The sequence below is a fragment of the Leguminivora glycinivorella genome, chromosome 1 (assembly GCF_023078275.1).
Source record: "Leguminivora glycinivorella isolate SPB_JAAS2020 chromosome 1, LegGlyc_1.1, whole genome shotgun sequence".
In the NCBI taxonomy this organism is placed as follows: Eukaryota; Metazoa; Arthropoda; class Insecta; order Lepidoptera; family Tortricidae; genus Leguminivora; species Leguminivora glycinivorella.
In genome coordinates this window covers 27,754,583-27,779,923 of record NC_062971.1, presented here as the reverse complement: position 1 = coordinate 27,779,923, position 25,341 = coordinate 27,754,583, and the positions used below count along the sequence as shown (strand labels likewise).

Genomic DNA, 25,341 nt, shown 5'->3' with positions numbered 1-25,341 from the left:
AAAACTTGATTCGTCATTTTGAAAATCCAGCGAATGTGAACAATCTGATCCCAACTTATCGATTAGTGGTTCCGTAGAGGATGCCATTATGGAATAATTATAAGAATATGCAGGCAAGCAGCAGTGACAGTAATACAGGTATATCGTTAAATGATGAATTGAGTTTGGATTTAGCTTAATAATTATATTTTTTTGTTCTTATTTAAGGTGTCTGTAGCTCTGCGGTGAAAAATGTTAAGGTACTTATATACAGCGGGGCCGCGGGGCAGATCTCGACTGGAGGGCAAATGTAACTGGTCCATTGTTTCCATGTTTACAATGTTTACATTATTAAATAGAGTATCCACCGGTTATACCAGACTAGCATGCACTCGGAGGTGGCCAATTATACATAACTGAGCGTATAAGAGACTATTACCAAGGCACTCAGTTTTTTTATCCATCAGTACCTACTAATATTAATTTTTAAGATTAACTTTATTAGAATAAGTTCCCAAAGTGTATTCCTTACTTTATGGACTTTGGTCTGAAATAAAAAAAATCTTTTATTGCGGATTATCATTGTGAATGTTGGACGATCTGAATAAGTGAATACAATGTTCGGCTATTTTAAGAAGAAACCGATTTTATATGTAGTCCTTTTGGGACTAAGACAGATTAAAATTGAGGACAAATAAAGACAAACTCACTGTTTTTAAGATATTTATTTATGTGCAACGAAACCAAACCGATACAAGTAACTTCATAAGATTAATATTTTCAGTTCTATTGCTCACGATGTTGCTGTTTCAATGAGTCTACATACTTCAAAATATTAATATATTCTTCAGAGCGCCTACACGGTGGTAGAAATTGTCATTAACCTATCAGTATATTTCCAAAATAATAAATAGTTTCCTTTATCGAGGTCTTCATCAAATTCACAAAAGATATATTGATTTTCGTTTTCTTGTTTTGAATTATCAGCGCCATCTTTGCTTGGTGTGATTTTCTTACAACCTAAACTATTTCCTGCGTCCTCTTCCATTTTGCATGTTTTTTGATCCACCACTCCGGGCTTATTTTTGGGTGTAAGTAATGATTGTGACTGATTTTCTCCATCAGAATATGTGCCGTTTTGTAGTTCATCTGTAATATAAAAAAAATATTTGAAGTCTTAGGCTAGGCTGTTTATAGTTATCGACACAAAGTCCATTATGATGGCGGTACTGAAATCGTCTGTGGTTTTCAATACTTAGCACTTACTTACTAAGAGGAGGAGAAGAGTTGTCATCTTCACGTCACTAAAAACGGCTGACTATGTATCTCATCCAAAGATTCTGTAAGAATAACCATAATAATAAATATCAAATAGAGTATTTGACTCAGCATTTACAATAAATCAATAGGAAGTAATAAAATACGGCACCAGAAGATTAAATATTCCGAAGCACAAGTTTGTTTTAAATTGAAAATTCTAGGTATAACTTCCTAATGAAATATTGAAAATATCAGTATTACCTGACATGCTGCGGACTACACGGTTTTATTTTGTTCTATGCCGGTTAATCGAACCAAACCTTTATCAAAGCGTTCCCCAAAATACCGGTTTAAAAAGAACGGTCTTTCGAACAAAAATGCAATTTCAATGTTTTGCGCCAAATACATGATAACTAGACAGCGGATTTCAGGTAGCGATTTAAATATTAATATGGATATGACTAGTGCAATTTTTTAAATACATGTCATGTGGTTTATAATCTATTATTATTACCTACATCGCACACCACAAACTTCACTGAATAATTAGATTAAATTAATGTTATTTTTTCAACAAACTACATTTAAAAAAAAGTATTTTATTCTAAATAATGGACTTTCAATTTAAATATATATAAGAAGCGAATTATTTTCATTTTTATTTTCTTTGAGCCATAATAGAAGTTTTTACTGTGCAATGCGCAGAAGAAATATTAAAGAAATAAGTATAAATAAATATTTTTTATTTTTATTTATTATCATTATAATTTTTGCCCAATATTCACAAAAGCATCCAAAAAGGGTTTTACTTTTATGTTCCCATACATTTTTTCGTGTGTAGAAAAAATAATAAATATTGTATGCGAGTCATATTCATATTAATATTTAAATCGCTACCTGAAATCTGCTCTCTAACGATAACGTTATGAATATTTAACTGGTATCCGTTACAAATATTTAACTAGATGGTAAGGTTCGGGATTTCACTAATTGTGAGAAGGAACCCTAAAGATATATAAAATGGCGAATCTTAAGTAACACCGGTGGCTATTATAAAGTGTTTACTCTTATAGAGTATTTGTAAATGATGTGCTTACTGCTTTTACTCTTATAACAGCCTTGCTTAAGAAATGTCAAAATTAATTAACCGCATTTTTAGTACAAAACCGTTGAAATACAAGGGCGCATTAATAATACAACACATTTTATATCACATTTCACCATGAAATTGGATTCCCACACAGTTTTCATAATAAATAAGCAAATAATTGTAATATGTAAAAGTTAACTTACCGTTTACTAACTTGCAAAATGGATGACTTTATGATGATGTACACATAAATCACTACGAAAAGCACAATAAACTTTTAAAACAGCATCCTGTTTCGCCGTTATGAGTTTTACTCCCTTATATCTGATGATCACAAAACGTGTACAAGAGCTATTGCCCTTATAAAAGCTTTGAATATGATTCTTACAAGTATAATTGCCTTTATTAACCTCTCGTATGCTTAGGAGCAGATCTGCTCCATATTGTTTCAACTTTAACATGTAGTTATTATGACTAATATATTAATGACAATTTTTTGACAGACGCATACGAAAGGTTAAAGCTTTAAATATGATTCTTATTAGTACATTAGCCTTTTAAAAGCACTTTTCTTGCCATTATAAGGTTAACTTTCTTATTGCATGCCATAATAAAGCACGTACAAGATAAGAAAGCTAATAATATAGCAACTACAAGGGGGATATAAGGTTTTTGGCCTTATAAGGTGTGCCCAAATGCCCTCTTGTAAAGGGTTTACAAGGTTATTATAAGAGTACTATTTTTGGCATTATAAGCCACTATAAGGTAACTGTACACTATTCCGGGATAGTAAAATGTGGTACATTATTCCGGGATACTTTGGTTTTTGTCGCAAAATAAGGAAACTATCAGTAAAATCTTAATTGGACAGTGTTATGGAATAAGCGATCAAGCGACAGTTAGTTGAAATCGAGAAAATGAGCTAGAAAGATTTGAAATTTGAATCAGTTGTTGTAAGTTCATTTATAAAGCAAAAAAGTTCATTTTGACATTGAACCTATAAAAGTGTTCATAATTTAAATTGATAAAAAAAATAACACCATACCTATTCAAGTTTCGAAGTTATTAACGTTTTTCCGCTTGATTCTTTATTGAACTAATACTGCGATGAGGTTAATTTATTTCGCCGTAGCGTACTATGAGGCATATTTTGTCGCTTGATTCTTTAATGCAAATTGTTAGAGGTAAAGTGAATACTGGAATAAAATAAAATTCCATATATTTGAGTAAATAGTGCTATTGTAAATAGATTAACAACAATGTTTTCCTCCACAATGATTAGGACTAATCCGTCTAACAATTTAGTTTTGTTCTGCAATCAACTTTTTTAATAAATGTCAAAAAAATCAGCATATATGGCAAAATTGGCATTGTAACTAATAATAATTCATTAGTACTAGCCAGGATTACACACATAAGATATTATGATATAACAAAACCTCTTGATACTTAGTTCTCATTAAGCGAAATATCCTGCAATTTCAAATATGTAACAACGAATTAAACGACACCAATAGGGCGGTTAAATCGATATTGCGTTTATAAATCATCAAAACTTTAAACCAAAACGAATTAATAACATCTTTATGGCGTTTAACTCGATTTTGCGATTTAGAATATACGCTTATTATAATTTGTAAAAGTAAATTTGGCGTTCAATTCGTTTTTACGTAACGACTTAGTACACAGGGCCATACAAATTTTAACGTGTCGCTTGATTCTACCCCTTAAAATAAGGCTGTAAGCATGATTTTTCAACAAAGAAATAATCAATACTATAGATTATCACATTTATATCCGAACTGCATTCATAACTTTTTTTTCGGATTTTGGCGCTTAGTTCGCTATTCCATAACACCGTCCAATTTAAGGCAGTATTTTATTAACTATAGATCAAATAGAACCGAAAAAGTCGATTTTCGAATATCTATCGCATCTTTTGAAGCCGTGAGGTACCTCCAAACGCGTCAGTCGCAACCACGCAGTGGTTTCTATGGGCGTGTTTGACGGTGAGCTTAACGCGGCAGCGGAACTTCGTAAGGGTTTACTGTGATCCGGGTAAGTGTATTTATATTAAATTTGTATCATAATTGTCTTATAGTTATTAAAATACATGTATATCATCTTTTCAAATTAATTTAAAGCATATTTTAATAAAAATACCCGCTCCCGGAATAATGTACACCATTTTGACGCGGTGTACATATTTGCGGGAGTATCACGGAATAACGGAAACACAGTCCGCAATGTTTTTATGTTTTATTACTATTTGCGGTGAAGTATATTTATATATTTGATGTAAATATATTGAGTAAAGATTACAGATTATAGTGACATAATTACGGTACATATATTTTTTAGATTTTAGTCTCATAATTGAGTACGAAATGTATACTTGTTGAATAATACGTGCGAAATATTGGAGTGTGGCATCGACATTAAATTTGTTTTATTTCACAAAATTAAAGCACAAAGGTTACTTATTTCGATGTTTTGAGTATAATTGCATATATAATCTTCCAATGTACTAAGAAAAAAATCTTGTTTGTCTTTTAATATAGCCTTCGTTTTAACTGCCGTAATTAAGTACACGACTTTATATGAGTGTATCTTATTCCGGTATGCCTATATAAAGTGTATTAAAATATAAAAACACAAAATAAGGTATAGAGACCCGACTATTATGTTTTTAAACTTCCTTAGCTAAATATCTTTATACCACATATTGGTTTGTCCGTCAGTCAGTCTGTCCGTCTACGATTTAGCTCAATTATTATTAGTACTAGAAAGCTAAAATTTAGATGAGGATAATATATAATATATATAAATATATAGTACAAATTCGTCGGACAGGCAATCTGTGTAAGAACGGCCTATAATATTTATTTATTGGGTACTAGTTATTTATATATACATACTTGAATAACGTATCACCACCATATATGTATATGGTGTAGCTCAGTGATCACCAGTACCAAAAAACTGAAATTTTCACGAGTACCGTGCAATTTATATAACCGGCAATAGCTTCTGGATTGAAATTAAATTTTGAAAAAAAAACCCCGACATTGTAAAGCGTTTTTCATCAAACATGGCTAAGAAGACTCTCGACTAATTCAGCTTTCAAACGAAACAAACTAATCTAAATCGGTTCATCCATTCGAAAGCGATGCCTTAGACAGACAGTAAAACTTATAACACCCTGTCATTATATCATACAATACATAGTTATACCGTAAAATATCATATTTCTCATCCCACCCCAACCCATCAAAACATTGCCAATTATAAAAAATACACTCAATATAAGCATTTAAGCAACTATCAAAACGATATGTGCATTTATATATTTATGTAAACAATATTTTTAATTCGTTTTTTTACATTATGCTTCAACAACGTGGACTTTAAAGGTATCCCGTAATTACGTACAACGACTCCCGGAATTGAAGCCATACCAAAATTGTATCCCGGAATAATGGGCAAACTAAGGGTTAAGAAAAACAACGGTAATTTTTATAAATTAGAAGTTACGATACAAAATTGTGTCTTAAATCCATCGTAGAAGACTTATCCTTAAAATAAAATAATTAACACGACTAGAAACTTCGCATTTTTTTTACAATCCTCACTCAAAGTAGGAAACGTCTTAAGTTCCCGTAATATGGGACAGTTACCTTAAGACTAATTTTTGTTAGTTGGGACATATGGCCGAGTACAGGTAAGGTATTTTTATTATAGTGTGGCCTGACAAAGTTGTCAGGGTGCTGCTGGAAAGAGATCCCAGTAATTTGAGTAATTTCACCGGAGTTAGTTTATTTTGGAACTTCTCTACCTCAGGAGGATCTGGAAAGATTTCATTTTGTAAATTTGAAAAATAAAGCACTCACAGTTATGTTTAGGTAGTATTACCAAAATAAGTTTAAAAGGTACCAAAATATTACCCGCAAAATAGAATGAGATAATTTTTAAGATAAAAAAAACCGCCTTCCTTTGGGCTTCTGGTGATAAATACTTTCAAATGTTGGATTATGTTATCAATTCGTCTGTATATTTTTTAATGTTTGTTATTCGATATCTCCGTCATTTCTGAACCAATTTTGAAATTTGGATGATTCTGAAGTACTTAGAGATGAGAATGATTATCAGAACGGAACTCTAACCAGGGGCGGCTCACTCTCCATCAGCAGATCCACTGCATCAAATGTCACTGTTCTGGACGTAACTGAATGCTGTTCTTATAAAAATACCAAAGTCACTATAAGTGTGCCGTTCAGATTTGAGGAGTTCCGTTCTGACCATCATCAGCAGCTCCACTGCACCAAATATCACTGTTCTGGACGTAAGTGCATGCTGTTCTTATAAAAATACCAAAGTCACTATAAGTGTGCCGTTCAGATTTGAGGAGTTTCATTCTGACCATCATCAGGAGTTCCACTGCACCAAATGTTACTGTTCCGTACGTAAATGCATGCTGTTACTTTAAAAACATAAAATCACCATATGTATGCCTTTCAGATTTGAGGAGTTCACTCGATTTCTCCAGGATCCCATCATCAGAACTGGGTTCTGAGAAAAATGGGACCAATCTGTATGCATATACATTCAATCAAAAAATTTTTTTTCAAAATCGGTTCAGTAACGACGGAGATATCGAGGAACAAACATTAAAAAAAATAAACAAAAAAAAATTACAGACGAATTGAGAACCCCTTCCCTTGAGATTTGGAAGGCGGTTAAAAATAATTTGATGCCTTAAACATATGATGTAGGTACCTACTTTCATAATTAATGCTTCTGGCCAACAAACACTCTTGTACTGTTGATCAAATAGTTATTTGTTATACAAGGGGGCAAAGTTGTATTTTAACGCCGAGTGTGGAATTGAAAAACGAGCAAGCGAAAGGATTCTATAGTTGAACCACGAGCGAAGCGAGTGGTTCGAGAATAGAATCCTGAACTTGCGAGTTTTTTAACACACGAGAAGTAAAATACATTTGCACCCGAGTGTAACACAAAACTTTTCCCCTCACTATAGCGAGGAAACTACAACGCAAAAAATGCATTTATCACTGCTTCCACAGGTGGTAAATCATCTTTATTACTATATTCACCTACTTTTATCAATTTTAAAGCAGTTATTTTGACTTTATTCAAGGTCAAATCACTTTACCCACTAGTGGATAAAATGCGTTTTTACCCGCTGATATTAAAGGGCAAAACACGTGTTTCCGAGTTAGTGAGGGGAAAACAATTTTAAGCCCTCATGCTTAAACTTTGCTCATTATAACGTACGAGTTGGTTGAAAGCCGATCCCTTTAAAAAGTAGTCGAGAGCTCCTTGAGAACTTCGTATCTGAGTGTATTCCGTTTAACAATTTGTAATTATGAAAGCTTATATAAATTAAAAGCCTAATAGAAAGAGTATATAAACACAAGGTCAGAAAGGGAGCAATGTTAAATGGGTCGAGTTAATAATTCGAGCATTGTTCAGACCTATTTGGATTGGAAAGAAGGTTATGTTATTATAATATTTACCTGTAATGTTTTCTTTATCAGGAAAATGATTACAGATTTTACAAAATACTAAAAATGGCAAAGAGCATACACCGTATTCGCGTAGTTTCCATATAAGTTGCATTGTGTCATTGCAGTCCGTTTACAGTCTATATCGGCCCTAAAATAATGGCGTATAAGAAACTTGTGGTAGGAACTTTCAGTATAACCTAAGCAAATATAGTCTAAGATCCGTACTAAGCTCGATCTTAACCAGATGAAAATAATATACTGCCTCTCTGAGAAAATAAGCTGAATTTAAGTGTCTAAAGTTCTTGCAGCTTTGTGGCTTAAGTACGGACTTGTTTGTGCTTCTGACATCAATAAAATATGTAAATCAGAGTAACTAAGTGAGACATAGTATTAAATGTATGCATGGCAAATGTGAATTTACTGGCCAAACAGCCACGTTAATAGTGAATGATGAGTTGACGAGAGGTATGGATAAGGATTTTTTTCTGTCATTTGGCCGGAAAGCGTCAAATTGCAGACCGCTGCGCTAAACGATGTTACCGCCCCGGCGGTATACACGCTTTAATTAACAGTCTTTAGAAAGCTTATCGCATGTTTGTTGACGTCGGCACTCGGCACCGCCTACAGTGATATGAGACATTTCTTTACTTTACTGGCCTGGAATTGGCCTCTGATATCTAATTTACTTTTAATAGGTATATTGTCTACTGATCATAGTGCTATGATCTATCATAGACGGATCTGTCCCAAAAAAAAGTAAAAGTCCCCTGTAAAAAGAATATAATAGTACATAATTTATGTTATGTAATAAGATATTATTTATAATCTTATACCTTTAAACGAGAAATTCTTGTATATTTATATAGAATAGAATAGAATAGAAATATTTTTATTCGTAAGCACTTAACAACGACGATAACAATATAATATACTTACACAAAAATTACCGACACACAAACAAATAATCATACATCCACACAAAAGGCTAAGAGAGAAAAGTGCCACGAAATGGTCTCATCTCAGCATGTTGCTGGCGACTTCCAGCGCTGGTCTTCCGATAAGGCCATTCGGTGAAAACAATATATATATACCGACGATCTCGGAAACGATTTCGCTGAAATTTGTTACACTGAGAGAAATTTGCATTGTGAATTTAACAAGTTCGACTTGTTGCGGTTTATCCGTTTGAATCAGCCAAATGTATGTTTAAAACAATATGTGTCAGGTTGTTTTTATAAAAGCGACTTGTTACATACATACATACAATCACGCCTATATCCCATAAAGGGGTAGGCAGAGCACATGAAACTACTAAAGCTTCAGGGCCACTCTTGGCAAATAAGGGGTTAAAAGAAAACGAAACTGTGGCATTGCAGTGACAGGTTGCCAGCCTCTCGCCTACACCACAATTTAACCCAAAAGCGACTTGTTGATTCAAATATATTGCCGATTCAAATGACAAGTAGCTTGTTGTTTGAACCAAAGAGCACGTAGGCGCTATTTTAACCAAAAAACTTGTTGAACGAACATGAAAACTGGTTGTATTTTCTCTCAGTGTATGTGGGGGTTTTCGGGGGTGAAAAACCGATCTAGCTTAGTATATAGCCTTAGATCCCGGAAAACGCGAATTTGCGAGTTTTCGTGCGTTTTTCTTTCGCGTAAAAGCAAAATATGGTCGTTAATTTCGTCGACCGCGCGTAGCTCAGTCGTAAGAGGTCGGTAACATTAGTTCGCACTCGCAGGCACATCGCACGTCAGGATTTTGAATCCCGGCCAGAAATAAAGTTTTTTTTTTGTACCTCTATTTATAAGAGTTTCTTTTATCTAAAGACGTGATATAATAAAATAGAGCCGAGCGAAGCTTGGTCGCCCAGATATTAATAAATTATAACAGCAGTCTAAGTAAACGTTCCAGATTACTTATAGTACTTACCAAAATTACTTCGATATTACTCGTAAGTAGATTTTTGGAGAAACGTTACTTGTTTTTATTGTATTTTCATGACACATTTTAGTTCCATTTTACTTTCAATTTCTTAATTTCGAAAGAATGTAGATATAAATGTCATTTATTATTCCTGAGGTATCAATATACAAAATTACTACATTTATGAGAGTGAGCTTATCAAATTTTACAGTTCAGTTCTAAAACTTCTGAGGCACGCGATTTTTCATACACGACTATAAACAGATCAATACTAATTTAATAAGCTCTTTTTCCTTTTTGAACACATTTATACCTACCTTAAAAGGAGAAGACGCTCTAATTGAAACAAGTATGTATTATTCCTTTATATAATATAGAACAGGTATCTTTCCATTTTTCTACAATAGTCCAATGCCTGCTGAAACCGGTTCACGGGTACATGCACCCGTGAATGGGTTCCAGCAGGCGTTCTACATGACATCAAAGCTCTCCAAACGGCCTCTGCGTGCTGGATCTGGAGATACAAATAATAAGCTTGTGGCGAGCTGACGGTGAGTGGCGACACCGCGGACCCCTATTCCAGAGGGCACTTCCAACTAGCCCTCGCCTCTGCGCTTGCCTTAACCGGCCGGCCAGAGTGGATTCGCAAGAGCGGAACCTATGCTCCAGGTTGGAAGTGTAAAATGTCATAACGCCGGCGGTCTGCTGAATGGATCACCGGGATCTGGCTACCGCAGTCTCACCTCTCGACAACCTTTCAGCCACTCTTCAAGTGTTGCTCTATTGTCGCACCGTGCGTGTGGCCGTTTTGCAGGGCCCACACAATGAGTTGGCGAGTCACCGCCTGTCTTTTATAATCCTGAGACTAGTTGTCATGGCAGGTGTCCGATAGTCTCCCCCCATAGACCATTATCCAGTCCATCCAACTTGCACAACAATAGCCTATGACCTTCGTTCCCACCGCAGCACAAAAGTGCTGCACTGAAATAGTCTTTACACCTGGCGGGGACCATCTCCGGATGTATCATATTCTGCGCTCAGGGATGGTATCCGCCACGTGTATCCCTTGCCTTTAGATTAAAGTGTCTAAAAAGGGCCTCTGTGCTGTTGGCTTTGGCCCACGCATGCCTCCCGAAAGTCCGGGACCCCATGGTCCCGAGATATGGTAAGACATACAAATAATAATAATATGCCCCCAGGGCAGCTTGTGGCGAGCTAAATGGGAATAAATAAATAAATAAATAAAATAAATAAATAAATATTATAGGACATTCTTACACAGATTGACTGAGGCCCACGGTAAGCTCAAGAAGGCTTGTGTTGTGGGTACTCAGACAACGATATATATAATATATAAATACTTATATACATAGAAAACATCCATGACTCAGGAACAAATATCTGTGCTCATCACACAAATAAATGCCCTTACCGGGATTCGAACCCGGGACCGCGGCGTAGCAGGCAGATTCACTAGGCAGGTGCATTCTATAGTGCGGACAGGGATAATCGCCGGCTAGTGTCACATTATTTTAAATTAAATTGTCTTAAAGGGCCTCTGCGCTGTTGGCTTCGGCCCCACGCACGCCTCCCAAAAGTCCGGGACCCCATGGTCCCGAGAACTGGAAAAGACAAACAAATAATAATATACTTTATTGTGTACCACTTATAAAGAGTAAACTGCACAATTTAATCGGTAAATATTATTAATTTAACATTATTTCGACTTTTTGTATTAGGCAGCGCTTTTTTAACCGCCGCACCCAAATCTCAAGGAAGGTGGTTCTCAATTCGTCTGTTTTTAGGGTTCCGTAGTCAACTAGGAACCCTTATAGTTTCGCCATGTCTATCTGTCCGTCCGTCCGTCCGTCCGTCCGCGGATAATCTCAGTAACCGTTAGCACTAGAAAGCTGAAATTTGGTACCAATATGTATATCAATCACGCCAACAAAGTGCAAAAATAAAAAATGGAAAAAAATGTTTTATTAGGGTACCGGATACATGTAAAGTGGTGGCTGACATTTTTTTTCATTCCAAACCCAACGTGTGATATATTGTTGGATAGGTATTTAAAAATGAATAAGGGTTTACTCAGATCGTTTTTTGATAATATTAATATTTTCGGAAATAATCGCTCCTAAAGGAAAAAAAAGTGCGTCCCCCCCTCTAACTTTTGAACCATAAGTTTAAAAAATATGAAAAAAATCACAAAAGTAGAACTTTATAAAGACTTTCTAGGAAAATTGTTTTGAACTTGATAGGTTCAGTAGTTTTTGAGAAAAATACGGAAAACTACGGAACCCTACACTGAGCGTGGCCCGACACGCTCTTGGCCGGTTTTTTATGATTGTTCCACGATATCTCCATCGTTACTGGACCGATTAAAAAAAAAAATATAATCGAATGTATGTTCATACAGATTGGTTCCCTTTTTTTCAGAACCCAGTTCTGATGATGGGATCCTGGAGAAATCGAGGGAACTCCTCAAATATGGTGATTTTTGTGTTTTTAAAGGAACAGCATGCATTTACGTACGGAACAGTTACATTTGGTGCAGTGGAACTTCTAATGATGATCAAAACGGAACTCCTCAAATCTGAATGGCACACTTATAGTGACTTTCGTATTTTTATAATAACAACATGCATGCATTTAAGTTCAGAATAGTGACATTTATTTGTTAGGAGATTTGTTCTCTTTGTTATGATTACATATTGAGTTTTTAAGTCAAATTCTGTCAAGCTCGATTTCTTATATGTAATCGGATATCGGATTCATGAGGAATTGAGGAAACTCCTCAAATCTTAAGTATATTCATTAAATTTGTGTTCCCATCAAATAATCAAAGATTCATGTTAAAAGCAGTTTTAAAAATTACCTACACATTTCTACATAATCCAACATTCGCAAGTACCTTTCACCAGAACCCCAAAAGCGGCGGTTTTTTTTCTTAAAAATTATATTTCCACTACCTGGAGGCCACCCGAAAGATACTATGCTTTGTAGCGTTATAATCTCATGTACTCATGTTGTTAAACCTATACTTGTATTTTTCTGAATTTTTCATTTTTGATTGTATTAAAGCATTAACAATTCATTGAGATACATGAATTGACATGATTTCGCCCAAAGCAAATATAAATATAGGTACCTAAGTATTAAATATACTTAGGTAGTTAAAATTGTCAAATGTCACAATCAATGTACCTATGAAACCCAAAAAAACGTATAATTAAACTGTAACCTAGATTCGTAATTCAAAAACTGTCGCCAACTATGCGGCATTTATAACGGATAAGGCAAAGTTTTAATTAGGACTAACATCCAGTAAAATTCTGAACATTCCGATAAGAAAATACCGTGCTATTTTAGACCGAGACGAGACGAGAGCACATTATTACACGGCCCAAGTCGGTTGAGGAAGTTAGTGACAATCACGCACAGTTACTGGGTATCTAGCCAACATTGTAATCGCTTACGCTTCGTGAGCGTGTCGTAGCTAGCTTACCTTATCGCTCTTCGCTCTTTTACAATGGCGCGACAGAGCCAGATTGCGTTTCAATCGCCACTTAGCGTCAACGATTGTCATTTCAGCTAGGCCGGCCTGGTGTCTTTAGGAGCAAGAAGCTAATTAATCTTTCGGTAAAGTTATTCATCAAACTTGGCAACTTCACAAATACCTGCTGTCTTTCTTCGGTATTTCTAAACCTTAAACTTACAGCAATTAAGACCACCATAATAATAAACAATGATCTTTGGTAAACAGGGTTTCTTATAATCGCAACGTAAATGTACCAGGTCTATAGACTATATTTGGGTATAGACTGAAATAGATACCATACACTAAAGAAAAAAAACCGGCCAAGAGCGTGTCGGGCCACGCTCAGTGTAGGGTTCCGTAGTTTTTCGTATTTTTCTCAAAAACTACTGAACCTATCAAGTTCAAAACAATTTTCCTAGAAAGTCTTTATAAAGTTCTACTTTTGTTCAAAAGTTAGAGGGGGGGGGACGCACTTTTTTTTCCTTTAGGAGCGATTATTTCCGAAAATATTAATATTATGAAAAAACGATCTTAGTAAACCCTTATTAATTTTTAAATACCTATCCAACAATATATCACACGTTGGGGTTGGAATGAAAAAATATCAGCCCCCACTTTACATGTAAGGGGGGTACCCTAATAAAACATTTTTTTCCATTTTTTATTTTTGCAATTTGTTGGCGTGATTGATATACATATTGTTACCAAATTTCAGCTTTCTAGTGCTAACGGTTACTGAGATTATCCGCGGACGGACGGACGGACGGACGGACGGACGGACGGACGGACAGACAGACATGGCGAAACTATAAGGGTTCCTAGTTGACTACGGAACCCTAAAAAGCACTGGTGGCGAAGCCGGGAATCGAACCCGGGACTCCAGCTATAAACCGCTACACTGCCCCGACCGCCGAGGTACCCGTCAAAATTTCTCTATTGTAGATATGTTATCTCTGAAGACTAGGCGCCATTGACCAACTTTATCTTGTCTTTGGATATTTAAGTAAATGTAAACAAAATCTACCATCAAAATGCTTTAACTGACAAATGTTGTAACGACCTGAAAATTTACAAATTATTGGCTGTTGCTCACGACTACGTTCGTGTGGATATACCCACTACCTCTGCCACACACTCGACGAGCGGCGTAGGAAGTAGCGAGGGAAGTAGGCAGAGGCATAATGTGGCCGCGCTACTCGTCATGCCACTCGTCATGCTCCTCGTCATGCCCACCGCTCCCTATTTAGAACCTAGTGCGATAATCGCGCGAGTAGGGCAGTGTGTGGCCGAAGAGGACAACATCGCGGCAGCGCGAGGGGCAGCGCGAGGAACATAGTGTGGCAGGGGTATACTGATATACGCGGCAGGGAAGTGTAGTGATGGTATCGTCTTGGATCGTCCCATTCATTTTCCGTCAAGTTTTTAAATTTGTCTCATTATGTTTTCGTCACCTCTTCCTTATTCGTCACTTTTGCCAGTAGTCTAGCTTTGTCATCTTTGATAATTTTTTGTGTGCGTGTGGATTGAGTGAGCACCTTCCGAAAATAAAAAAAATATGCTGATCATTTAGTAAAAGTTCTAAAACAATTGTAAAACGAATCTCTGAATTTGTAAAAAGATAAATCAAAAGATACAGTCATTAACATGTGCTCACTCAGTTCTCACAAACTACCAACGAAAACAGTGAATGTATTCATTTAACATATAATATTTATTCATACTAACATTTAGTAAAAAATATGCCAACTTACCTCTATAAATTTTAGATCACCTAGTGACGTATTTAATTTTTTACAAATAGTTTCTTATGCTCACTCAATCCTCACACTTTTGAAAAGCCGCATTTTGATGAAAAACATAAGATTTAGACCGCTATTATAAGTGTATAGTTTAGTCAAAGTGAAATGGGAATTTGTAAAATACAAAACGAACCACTAACGTGTCAGGTTTTTTTATAATTAATTTTTGTAAGTGCTCACTCAGTCCACACGTTTTGAGAAAGTTAAAAATGTAAATATCTTAAGATTTGTAGCACCACAGACACTCGAAAGTAGGTACTTCAACATTTAGTAAAGATTTTTACTAAATATCCACCATCTAATATTTTATATTCGTTGTCTGGTTTTAAAGATATTCAGACATAACTTTTCTCATACAAATGTATCATGTAGGGTGACCACACTATGTCGGCTCGACCAAACTATACACATATAATAGCGGTCTAAATCTTATGTTTTTCATCAAAATTCGGCTTTTCAAAAGTGTGAGGATTGAGTGAGCATAAGAAACTATTTGTAAAAAATTAAATACGTCACTAGGTGATCTAAAATTTATAGAGGTAAGTTGGCATATTTTTTACTAAATGTTAGTATATAAATATTATATGTTAAATGAATACATTCACTGTTTTCGTTGGTAGTTTGTGAGAACTGAGTGAGCACATGTTAATGACTGTATCTTTTGATTTATCTTTTTACAAATTCAGAGATTCGTTTTACAATTGTTTTAGAACTTTTACTAAATGATCAGCATATTTTTTTTTTCGGAAGGTGCTCACTCAATCCACACGCACACTCATTTTTTTTGTTTTACTTCTCTTATTTCAACGCATTACGTATTTGTCATTATTTTGTTCGCCGTATAATGTATTGTATTTCAAATTGCTCTTTTCCTTTTTAATAACGAAGGATGGAGACGGGTGAAATTCTTAACCTCCCGTTGGTGCCTTAGATGTCGACTCTGGGATTTGGGTTCAATTGGGACGTGGGCGATAGGTTACGACCTATAGACACATTTTAATAGGATGTCTCTCGGGAGGAAACGGAAAAAACATTTTAAAATTTTGTGAAGCAAAAAGTAGTAGTACAAGGTAGTAGTAAATAGTAAAACACTTTATTTAACAAAAAAAAAAAAACATAAAACAGGAAAATATACTAACACACATATAATTTGTACCTACAAAAGCGAACTGATCCCTTTCAAAGTCAAACGTTATAGTAGGTTAATGAATGAACGTGTCCTTGAACGTCTCAAATATTTTAGTATTTAAGTAGTACCATTAACTATCGGCTCTGTTAACATACAATACAATCATACAGTTAACATACAATACGGTCAGTCTCATGGTAGGAATACCCGTGGACACACCTGCTACTCGTCCCGCGCCGTAGACTCGCTAAGGCTCGTAAATCACTCGCTGTCCTCGGTGTTAAGATCTACAATACCATACCGAATGATATAATTACCTCCGCGACTGATAGCATATTTGCTCGTAAACTAAAAACAATGTTAATTGACCTAAGTTGCTACACTGTGAATGAATTTGTATTCAGGGATCGTTAATAAATAGTAACTAATTATGAACTGATAAATTAAGTAATTTCTTTATTGTAACAAGATTTACCTATGTAACATGTAAACTAAATTATATACCTAAATTATGAACTGTATACTAATACCTACATATTATGTTGAATATTTAATAAGATGTTGAATATTAGAATGTCATAATAATTAAAATGTTAAATAAGATAATAGACATTGTGTAATAAGATATGACGTGTAAAATTTGTAAAATTTTATCAATAAATGTATCTTATCTTATCTTATCTTATCTTAATCAATGACCTTATTATGCAATTACACAGCCATATAGTCCTACACAACCCATAATCTGTTTAATTAAATTGTATTCTTCGCACGCCCTATCGCCATCAGATATCCAAACACGCACTCTAACGGGTAAACAATAGGTACATACATTTGGTGTCAGCTATTTATGACCACCTTGGTCGTTCTTATATATTTGATGGAGACTGTCTTATTGATTTATTTAAACTGTTTATTTTTATACTAAACACTATAAAGCAACGCTACCATGCCAAATTATCCGAGTAAACAACACATTCCACAATTTAACCACGGTAAATGGTTCGAACAGAGGAATCTTGAGCGTCGCGAAAGTTTGAAGGCAAGATAATTAAAATGTTTGCCCCGAGTAAAACAATTTTTCAGTACAGTTAGACGAAAATATTAACCAAAAATAAGCATACATCAAATCAAACAATACAAACGACGAACGTCCTTAAATAGTTATTCATCAAAATTTAAAACTCAATTCTACTTGTACCTACTAAGCAACATGAGATAAAAATTTAAAATGCAGCAGTTTAACTTGTCTCGCATGTGGGTAAAAATGGAATATTCCCCTCTATTATTGAACAACCAAGTTGGTTCAATAATAGCCGCTTTACTTTGTTAATTTGTTTGTCCTTAGTTAATGCTTACTGCCTTTGTTCACAGGATCGTTATGCCTCCGCAACGTCCACGTCATCGTGCCAGACGCCGCGGAGAGGGGCTCCAAAGTGCGCATGCAGTGTCTATACGACCTGGAGCAAGAAGTCCTGTACTCTGTGAAATGGTACCGCGGGGACCGCGAGTTCTGCCGGTACCAGCCGCGCGATTCGCCGCCATTGAAAGTTTTTAGAATTCCTGGGATCGAAGTTGAGGTTAGTTTGCTAGAGTAAAATGTGTGTATGTCGGGTTCAGATATAGGAGGTCACAAAATCTTGAACTTCCTATTGCGCAATACACGCGCATTATTTCCATATCTGTATACATGCGAACGACCAGCGAGCCTGGTCATCACGTACGTACATAATGACCACCGGCGCCAGCCATGTCCGCTCTCTCTTCCTCTAGCTTTATATATAAGAAAAAAAATTAAAAACATTTATTCAGTAAGTAGGCCACAAGGGCACTTTTAAATGTCAACATTACAATAAATAATATGGATTCAACAAAATTAAAAAGCTACTTTAAATAAAAAATTAAACACGTTGAAAAAAAATACAACTGATACAAAAAATAAAAAATAAAAACAACTCAAATAACTTTAGAGTTGTAAAAGACTTTAGATGTCACAATCACAACTAATGATCATAAATATACTTAATCTATTTTTTTTCTTAGAGATGTATATGTATGGTCTCCGAGGGTCAGAAAGAAAGTAAACAAACAAGGACCGAACGAAGTGCCTCAACTTACTCAAAATAAAAATAAAAATTACGCTCTGAGATACCGGCCATAGGAACTTCTGAAGGACGTCATTCGAATATCCGTGTATATCGAATATTCGAGTGTCCGTGTATGTACTTACGTACGCATTGGCCTGATAGTTTTAGGTTTTAAAATCTTTATTTCTCAAAAGTATATTAAAATATTCACTAACACGAGACAAGCATACAAAATATTGTTGTTGTAGCGAGCGTTCACTTAACAAACTTAACTAAGTAAATACTTACAAAACTTAAATACAGTTTTAGCAGGCGAGTGTCGTCTAATAATTCTAGAGTATGACTCTTCATACAGTAGGTAGGTATATTTTCAATAAAGCTTATTTTGGAATGATTTAAATAAATAAAATAAGCACTAATACAACCCGGCAACCTTTAAATCAAGGGTGAACAGGATATTCTGGGCGAGCTGACTCCATGGTAGGCCACTTATTTGCCTTTGGCTAGTCTATGGCCATTTATAATAAAAAAATGTTTACTGAAACTACACTCTTCAAATACCTATAAATATTTAGGACCCAATGCGTCACCTCATATCATACTTTAAGGTCCAGTGATAATGGTTCTCAAATAAATAAACCAACACTAGTCTAGTAACTGTTAAACGATATTACTTGCCCAAGTTTACAGATCTAGGATAACGGGACTATGTAAGGTACTACTCTCTGAATTGTGATTCCCTTGAGAGTTTAGAAATATAACCACGTTTAGAGCTGTATTTCGTAAAAATACCCCATATTACCCATTTTCCCGGTTAGCCTTAGTTCAAATATACCAAAGGAAAAAAATGTAGCAAGTGCACTGAATAGGAGACTAGGTTAGTGCCCAGGCTTGCTTGCTCTAGTTTACTCGTACATACAGCAATGAAATATGGGTGTTAAGGTTAGAAGCGTAACTTGAGACAGCTCTGTGGATTTTGATTTATGAACCGTCTGTAATAGCTTCTATCGGCTAGCCATGGTTAGGCAGTCTTCGTTTAGACTTTAGTCTATTATTTGCAGTAATATTGCAGTAATGTTAGTGCAGTCTGAACAATGTTATTGAGTGTTAATGGTAGGTATTGGATCTCCCAGCAAATGCAGTCGTGTACCTAATCGCCTTACTGTTGTTATGTTGCCAATTCGCCAAGCAATACAGTGTGTATTTTGATAGTTGGTCAGTGAGATCAGGTCTCAAATCTGGTACTGCTACGCGAAAACAGTCTTAGAGGAACTTCCCAACATGTTCTAAGAAGAAAAGTTTAAATTTTTATATAAATTTGAATTTTTTCGATTTGTGGCTTTTCTAGCCGGATTTTGTTTGCCATACTTACTACCTTTTGATCTTTTCTATAAGAAAAGGATCGAACGGCATAAAAAGAGTTTGCCAAAATTACATATTTTTCGAACATGTATGTTTTTTCAAAATCAGTAAAAGTAAAGTAAATCAAGTAAAGTAATAAAGTAAAGTTCATCTATTTGAAAACAAGAGGTCTATGACCGTTTTCGCAGCAGCATGAGATCTGGTGCTGCCCTCACTGACTCGCTATCAAAATACACCCGCATGTTTATCATGTGATGGACGACCCGGTATAATTGCATCATAAAAAAGGGTGTGCACAAAATTTACAATTTGATTGAAATAAAAAGAAATATTTCCACAGTCGATTTTACCAGGAAATATTGCATGTTTAATCACCGGTTTGCGTCGTTCAAAAGACTTCAAACTGCGCAAACAAGGTCGCTTTTACCTTTGGGTCCGTGTCATATGTATAAAATCAACCAACAGTTTTAAATGAGTTTTGATGCACCCACCAGCTTTAATCTCCATATCATAAATATACTACACATAGTTTGGATTCTATGCACACAATGCTAAAGTTAATTTTTTTCTGAACAAGATGACGTCACCAGGCCTCAGAAGGCTAAGGATTCGTCCCTTCCGATTTCCATAATTTAAATTGACTGATGATTAAATTTAAATACCTTCACGTGACTATCTCAATACGCACCTTAAAATATCGGCCTATGTAACAAGTTTAACGACGCGAGCCACCGGTACTGAATCGAAACACAATCATATTGGGTTCTAATTCGTTTCCTCAAACACCTGACACAAGTCACGTTTACATGTTGTTTCCAAAGGTTACATTTCATTGAACGTGTTATTCTCGACGGACTTGTAAAAGTCATTAACAGTCTGATTTACAAGGGCTATTAACCAGGAAACCGGGAAATATAAAACGAACGCCATCCTTTATTTCCGATATAAATTTCGGTCTAGCCAAATTGACGATTGCTTGCGCTAGTACAACGAAATTAATAAGTACATATATCTTTATCGCTCTTCCATATTAGTGCGGCATGTTGCCTTTCGTTCGCTAATGAGCATTAACGTTAGGAATGTTGGCTACGTGGCCTACTGAGCTACGATATCGCCCGGCGGCTGTTAGCAGTAGCGAGGAGCGATAATATTCAAATAATTTGCCCAAGAGAATCTATTACAAAATGCTGTAGGCATAATAATACACATGTAACCTTACCATTAGCTTAACCAAAGAGGATCGAGTTAAATAGAGAGTTACTGTCGAAGTAAAATGTGTCATCACAGTGCATAGACTACCATCTCTTGACACAGGCTTAACCCTTAAATGCATAGTGATGTATATATGCATCATCTATTTTTGACTCTAATGACAGCATGTCAAAATTCAAATTTGAATAAATCTTTGTCTTCTTCTTCTTATCGTGTGAAGGGATCATGAGTTATAAACTAAATAATATTTTGCCAATATCTTGCCACCTCCAACCCTCGGGGGTAGCATTTATAAGGTCTTCTGCAGTGCACTTAGCTGGACACAGGGAACATTGCATCATATGTTGCGTTGTTTGTATATCACCACATTCACAATATGCGTCACTTTGTCCCGGGTTGATTCCCCATTTTAGGAGGTTGTCTTTAGATCAGCCTACCCCCGATCTCAATCTATTTAGTGATTTCCAGGTCGCCCATTTTTCTCTCGCACCAGGGGGCAGATGCTCGTTGGGTGTAATGCTTAGCGAGTCTTCATTGAGCTCCGATTTCCACGCTATAAGACGAGCCTCTTTCGCCGTTTGGTGTTCGAGGGCTGAGTTTGAGACAAAGCTCCTGCGTGACTTTAGCCTACTGGTTGTGGGTGTGTGTACACGAAGTGGGTGTCGGGAGTCGCACAGTTGTTTTGCAGTTGCCACGTTTCTACGGATATGAGGAGGGGCGATACCGCTCATTTGGTATAGAATAGATAGATGGTCGACTTTCGTAGGTTTTAGGCACCCAGTGATTAGGCGACAGGTTTCGTTTAGGGCAATATCTACCTGACCTGTGTGTGCAGAGTTCTTCCACACCTGGCATGCGTATTCGGCGGCTGAGAAACTAAGTGCAAGTGTGGTAGTACGGAGTGTATGTGGGGCTGCGCCCCATGTGGTTCCAGTAATCCGGCGGATGATGTTATTTCTTGCCGACACTTTCTGTTTGGTGTTAAGGCAGTGTGCTTTGTAGGTGAGAGACGTGTCCAGCGTTATGCCCAGGTATTTGGGTGCGTGAGTGTGCTCCAGCCTGCAACCCTCCCATTTAAGGTTTAATTGCCTAGTTGCTTGTCTATTTTTGAGGTGGAAAGCGCATACCTGTGTTTTAGCTGGGTTTGGTCGAAGTTGGTTCTCATGGTAGTACTCTGAAAGTGACTCCAGGCCTTTCGCTAGGCCACCCTCGACATCCTCGAAAGATTTTTCTTGCGCTGTCAAGGCCAGGTCATCAGCAAAGAGGAAATGACGTAGGTTCTTCTCAATGGGTTGGTCGTTCGTATATATGTTGAATAGTGCTGGTGCCAGTACGCTACCCTGGGGGAGACCATTTTTGAGACGTCTCCATCTACTTTTGCGCCCTCCGAAGGAAACAAAGAATCTTCGGTTAGATAATAGTTCAGCGATCATTTGCGTGAGCCTGTAGTCCCTAGTTGTGTGGTATATCTTAGTCACCAGTCTTCTGTGGTTAATTGTGTCATATGCCGCTGTGAGATCGACAAAGACCGCGCCAGTCACCATACCCTTCTCAAACCCGTCCTCGATGTGCTGTGTCAAGTTGAGTACTTGTGATGTACAGGATTTACCTGGTCTGAAACCTGCTTGTTGGGCGATGAATACATCTTCCAGCGTAGTTGTAATTCGTTCTAGTACAAGGCGTTCAAACAGCTTGAATCACTTGAATGTATGGCAGAGTAGCGAGATCGGTCTATAACTTTTAGCGTCTTCGGGATCTTTGCCTGGTTTTAGTGTAGCAATGACATGGGATTTCCTCCATAGCTTTGGGAAAGACGTTGTACTGACGCAGAAATTGAAAAGCTGCAGTAGCGACAGTTTAGCCTTGGGTCCGAATCGTTTGATTTGTTCGACCCTAACATCGTCGATTCCAGATGCCTTCCCGTTTTTTAGCTTTCCAATACCTACGTCCAGTTCAGAAATAGAAAACGGGACCTTCAGATGGTCATTTTCTTGAGCGGAGGGGAGGCGAGTAAACTTAATAGGCTTCCGTGGGTTTGTTGTTTTGCCATTTAGGAGTAGTTGGTGTGCTATTTGATCGGCGGTTATGTTAGAGTGATATGTGCTCGATTTATTATCTCCGTTGAGCTGATTGATGAAAGCCCATGCCTTTTTGCTATTATGGGTCATATTCACAAATCTTTGTCAGGAAATCTTTTTTGTCAATTTGGTTAATGTGGATAATAAACTTTTGAACCATCTCAGTTACCTTTTTTTTGACAATGTTTTTTTTGGTCCATATTCTTAGCTCGATATGACTCAAATTCATCGTACAACCTTGGTGCAATCGAGGCATTTGAGTTAACACTTTTGCTGTAGACGCATCTCTTACCCCGAAGTTGACCCTTCCGGTTTAGTCAAAAACGCTTCCTAAACTTAATAGGTACATATTAGTCCGGTACGGATCGCTCCGGGCGTTCGGCCCAACACTTAAACCAACCTTAATATGTAGAGTCACACGAGTTGCTGTTTATTTCCTCCGAAACTTGCTACAATATTTGCTTAGGTACTGTTCATAAATAATCGAATAATTTTAATTGTATAATAGTATATTGTGCAACAATGGAGGTAAGGGGGATTTTGTCGACGAGTGTAATAACTCGCGACAGCCGCAGGCTGGAGAGAGTTATAGACACGAGTTTACAAAATCCTTACTCCCTGAGTTAAACACAATATTTTTCATCACATTTGAGAGGAAAGCACGGTGAAAAAAAATCATAAGGCAAAACCTTCAATTAATGGCGGTGTTGTACTGCCCGTTGCTATGGCAACGCGGTCAAGCACAAATCGAAATGGCCGTCACAGTTTTCTGCCAGATTGCAAATTATAACGATTTATCTACGTGAAATTTACAAAATAAATGTAAAACACACTGAAATAATTGTACCTATAAAACATAAATAAAATGCATTTTTCATACCGTATAATATTTTATTATAGCTTAATAGTCAAAGTTTAGTTGTGCAAAAAAAATCCTTGGCTGATTGAAACATCCTTTGCCTGAAGTATTGTACGGATTGTATTAATTTTTAAAACTAAATCCATTATTCCCTTGGGAATAAAATAGTACATTATTCTTCAGTACACGTGGACGCAATGAGACCTTTAAACATCAAATGTGATGAAAAAAGACATAACTTTACCATTCGACCCGTTTACGTATCTCATTATTCTCATTGTACATGTACCTACAAGTCGTTGTGTCATTGACACTGTGTAGGTACATTATGTATACACCGTGTTTCACTTAACACTAAAAACCTGAAAACAGTTTGTTCAGAATCGAGAGTAGAATCGATTGAACTATATCTTGATGGGGGTAATATTTTTATTTAAATTTGTATTATTAGTTATTTTTTAAGTGCCTATTCTATTGTACTCGTAAGACAACATTGTGTATATCGAATTGCTAGAGGTTGTTTACCTTTTTCAGTATTTAGGCTGGTTACTTGAACGATTATTTTTTCCGCTACGAGTTTGACGTTGTTTGTCAGTTCAAACTTAATGTTTATCATAAGTCATAACAAATTGAACTCGTACCTAATTACAACCTTGTCATTTTGAATATTGGGTTTAAATTGCTTACTGCGATTACCTGTCCAATTTGAAGTTTATTGTGACAAAGCTTTAAAGTGTCTTACAATGACATCTTAGCTGTCTATTGGTAAGCCTTATGTCGTTGCAGTAACGTACACAAATAAATAGTTTTATGGTTAATGGTGAAAGTTAGCAATTATTTTATTGAGTGTAGAGCTAAAAGTCAAGTAGAGCTGTACAGAAAATTAAAAATTCAATTAAAAAAAAGTAACCATCAGATTAAAAGATGAATACTCTAGATGAGTTTAAAAAAATAAAAATCAGTTGGGGTGTCTGAGGTTTTGAGTGTTACCGGAAACACGGTGTATTTATTGTTGCCTTTTATATGCCGAAGCAATCAAACACAGAGTTTAATAAAAAAATGCAATCAGTATTCAATTTAAAAAATTATAATGTTTAAATAAATGCTTCTGATGTAAACATTTTTATCTGCTTCCATATCATAATCATAACTTCCCTTTATTAATTATGCTCAGAAACGATAACCGAATAAAATAATTGAACATTGTTGAACATGCTAATCTGAATGCCATTGATACTAATTACTGACTGTCAACAGTGTCAACCAATACTGACATAGGTACGCACGCTGCTTGACAACATGCATGACGGAGTGGCAAAACAAAACCTTAACTACTCTATTCATAAGGGAAAACCGTATGCGAACACACACATTGAAATTGAAATTTCTGTATTGCAGAAACGAATAGTAAGTAGGTACAGAAAACTCAACTAATACTAATTTTAAATAATTTTAAAATTTACTCTAATAAAACTAAGTTCTCATATTTT

The 25,341-nt window shown here is 36.0% G+C and overlaps 1 protein-coding gene across 1 annotated transcript in view; it reads left to right on the top strand.

Annotated features, from left to right (window-relative positions):
• Window positions 1-25,341, top strand: part of LOC125225691 — a 112,381-nt gene that overhangs the window by 2,730 nt on the left and 84,310 nt on the right. The window contains exon 2 of the mRNA XM_048129521.1: window positions 17,628-17,833. Coding sequence (XP_047985478.1) covers window positions 17,628-17,833 — 206 coding nt within the window. The remainder of the gene's footprint in view (window positions 1-17,627; window positions 17,834-25,341) is intronic.